This window comes from Arachis hypogaea, chromosome 12, assembly GCF_003086295.3.
Source record: "Arachis hypogaea cultivar Tifrunner chromosome 12, arahy.Tifrunner.gnm2.J5K5, whole genome shotgun sequence".
In the NCBI taxonomy this organism is placed as follows: Eukaryota; Viridiplantae; Streptophyta; class Magnoliopsida; order Fabales; family Fabaceae; genus Arachis; species Arachis hypogaea.
Window position 1 is genome coordinate 31,483,681 of NC_092047.1, and position 2,171 is coordinate 31,485,851.

Here is a 2,171-nt window from a genome sequence, read left to right on the forward strand (position 1 = left end):
CGCGAAACCATTTTTATTACGCGCGCGGTTATTCCAGCGGTTAGCTAAAACCGCCGCTAATCGTTTACCCGTGGCCCATCTTCCAGCGTTTAGTTTAACTGCCGCAATATATGCCCTAGAACCGCCGCAAAATGTCAGTTGTGTTGTAGTCATGAATACAAAAATAACTAAAATAAGATTACAAAGTTGACACTAAAGAATTGAAAGAATACATACTGTTAAAAATAACTACCTTATTTTGAGATCAATATAAAAAAGAATATTATAATGAAGACTATTTCTAATTAAATACAAATTTCATAAAGAAACTATATGACAAAGTTAATTACAAGAAATAAATTAAGAGTCAAACCCAGCTTGGATCAACTTTTGGTGCCATGTTTCCAAACAATACGTTCAAATCATTCTGCAGAGGTGTTAGGTTCAAATCCAAACTCATAACCCTGAAGCTATTAGATCTCTTTAGAACTGGTGGGATTTTTCCCAGGACGACGTCGTTTATAGAAGGAATTAGAAACGTTTCTTGATTGGCAAGTAGTCTATGCTTTCTCATGTGCCCTCCAAGTGCTTGCCCTTGAGAGAATCTTTGACCACAAATTGAACACTCATGCATTTTATTGGGTTTGTTAACAAAAACATTATTATTGTTCCCTACTCCTAAGCTGAGAGTAGTTGTGGCTTCTTCTTTGTTATTCTTCTCCATCTTTTGTTTCTTGTGGCTAGCTTTGTGACCACCAAGGGCTTGAAATGAAGAGAATTTGCGGTTGCATATGCTACACTCAAATTCCGTTGGGTGAAAATGTTTCTGGTGACGATGATAATGGTGGACTTTGCTTTGATCTTTAGGGTTTTGATGAGAAAGTAGCATTAGACATTGTGCCAAGTCAATGCTATTACTATCCATTATTACTTGATGATCTCGTTGTCTTTTCATATCTCTCTGTATTCTATGTATATTATTACTCTGTATCTAAAGTATTGGCCTAGAATTAAAGATTAATACAAGCTAATAAGTATATTGGTATAATTCGTGTAGGGTGAAAAAAGAATCTGAGATGATGAGATTTGAGATTATTTGAGATTGAGATGTATGTGATGAATATGAGGAACACTGGCTTGGGGATGGAGATAGGTATATATAGGCCGCTAGGGGAAAAAGTCAAAGATTTTGACTAATATAAATTCAACGAATTCTTGGAGGCATTTTTTGCTTTTTATTGAATGTTGACTATTAGTATGATTCAAATATATGAAAATTAAATTTGAAGGCATCAGAGTCTTTAGTTAAGTTAATGGTTGTTGGAGTGCCTATTTGACCAATATACATTGATACATATATCCATAACTAATTAACTTGTGAGCCAATTTACTACAATTAAATAAATGAACGTGTATTACGTATCTATGTAGGTCCCTTCTTTGCGTAATAGATTATTTGCATGTGTTAATTTTGGTGACAGTTTTGTTGGCATAATAAACATGAAAAATATATTTTGAACACTTGGATATAATATTCTCTGTCGATATTAATTAATTTTATTATTTTTCAATATTGGATCTTTTAATTTATTTTAATATTAGAAACTTGTTTTTTTTTTTTTTAAATTTCTTAGGTGTTGAATAAATGCAAATTTGGCATTAAAAAAAATGTTTCATGTATATATTAAAAATAAACTATCAAATTAAAGTAATCACTGCGTGTTTTTTTTTTATTTATGTATATTATTTTACGCATTGCTTCTACAAAATAATAAAACTTTTGATGGAGATAAATAATCAAACATTTTATATATGGTTTAGAAGAATCAAGTTTAACGATAACATAATCAAACTTTTCATGAACAAAGAAAATTGGTCACTATTATATTTGTATACTTTTATGCATATTTTAAAAATAAATTTAAATTTAATTTGATTATATTATTGCATATATAAATATATGATCGTTCGCATTTTGATATACATTTTTATATAAATAACTAATCGGTAATTGGTAATTGATGTTTTCATCATATTCATATATAATTTGGGATTGAACATTCCATGTAATAAAAAGTATTTGTTGGCCTCGTGAAAGTTGAGCTTACTATTTTATTTGTAATAACAAAATAAGCGTGTTTGTTCTTTGTGGAAGCAACTTGTTTTCGCGTTTATTGGCGTGCTAAATAGTA

At 30.1% G+C, this 2,171-nt stretch overlaps 1 protein-coding gene across 1 annotated transcript; it reads right to left on the reverse strand.

Moving 5' to 3' along the window:
• Positions 1 to 200: 200 nt before the first annotated feature.
• LOC112729221 (zinc finger protein ZAT11) lies at positions 201 to 1,095 on the reverse strand. The gene has a single exon (XM_025779535.2). It carries the CDS (start codon positions 932 to 934, stop codon positions 347 to 349), a length of 588 nt encoding a protein of 195 aa, XP_025635320.1. The 5' UTR covers positions 935 to 1,095; the 3' UTR covers positions 201 to 346.
• Positions 1,096 to 2,171: the final 1,076 nt, after the last annotated feature.

What these genes read in the sequence shown, in the direction of transcription:
- LOC112729221 (XM_025779535.2), bottom strand. Translation starts at nt 934, where the DNA reads ATGAAAAGACAACGAGATCATCAAGTAATAATGGATAGTAATAGCATT.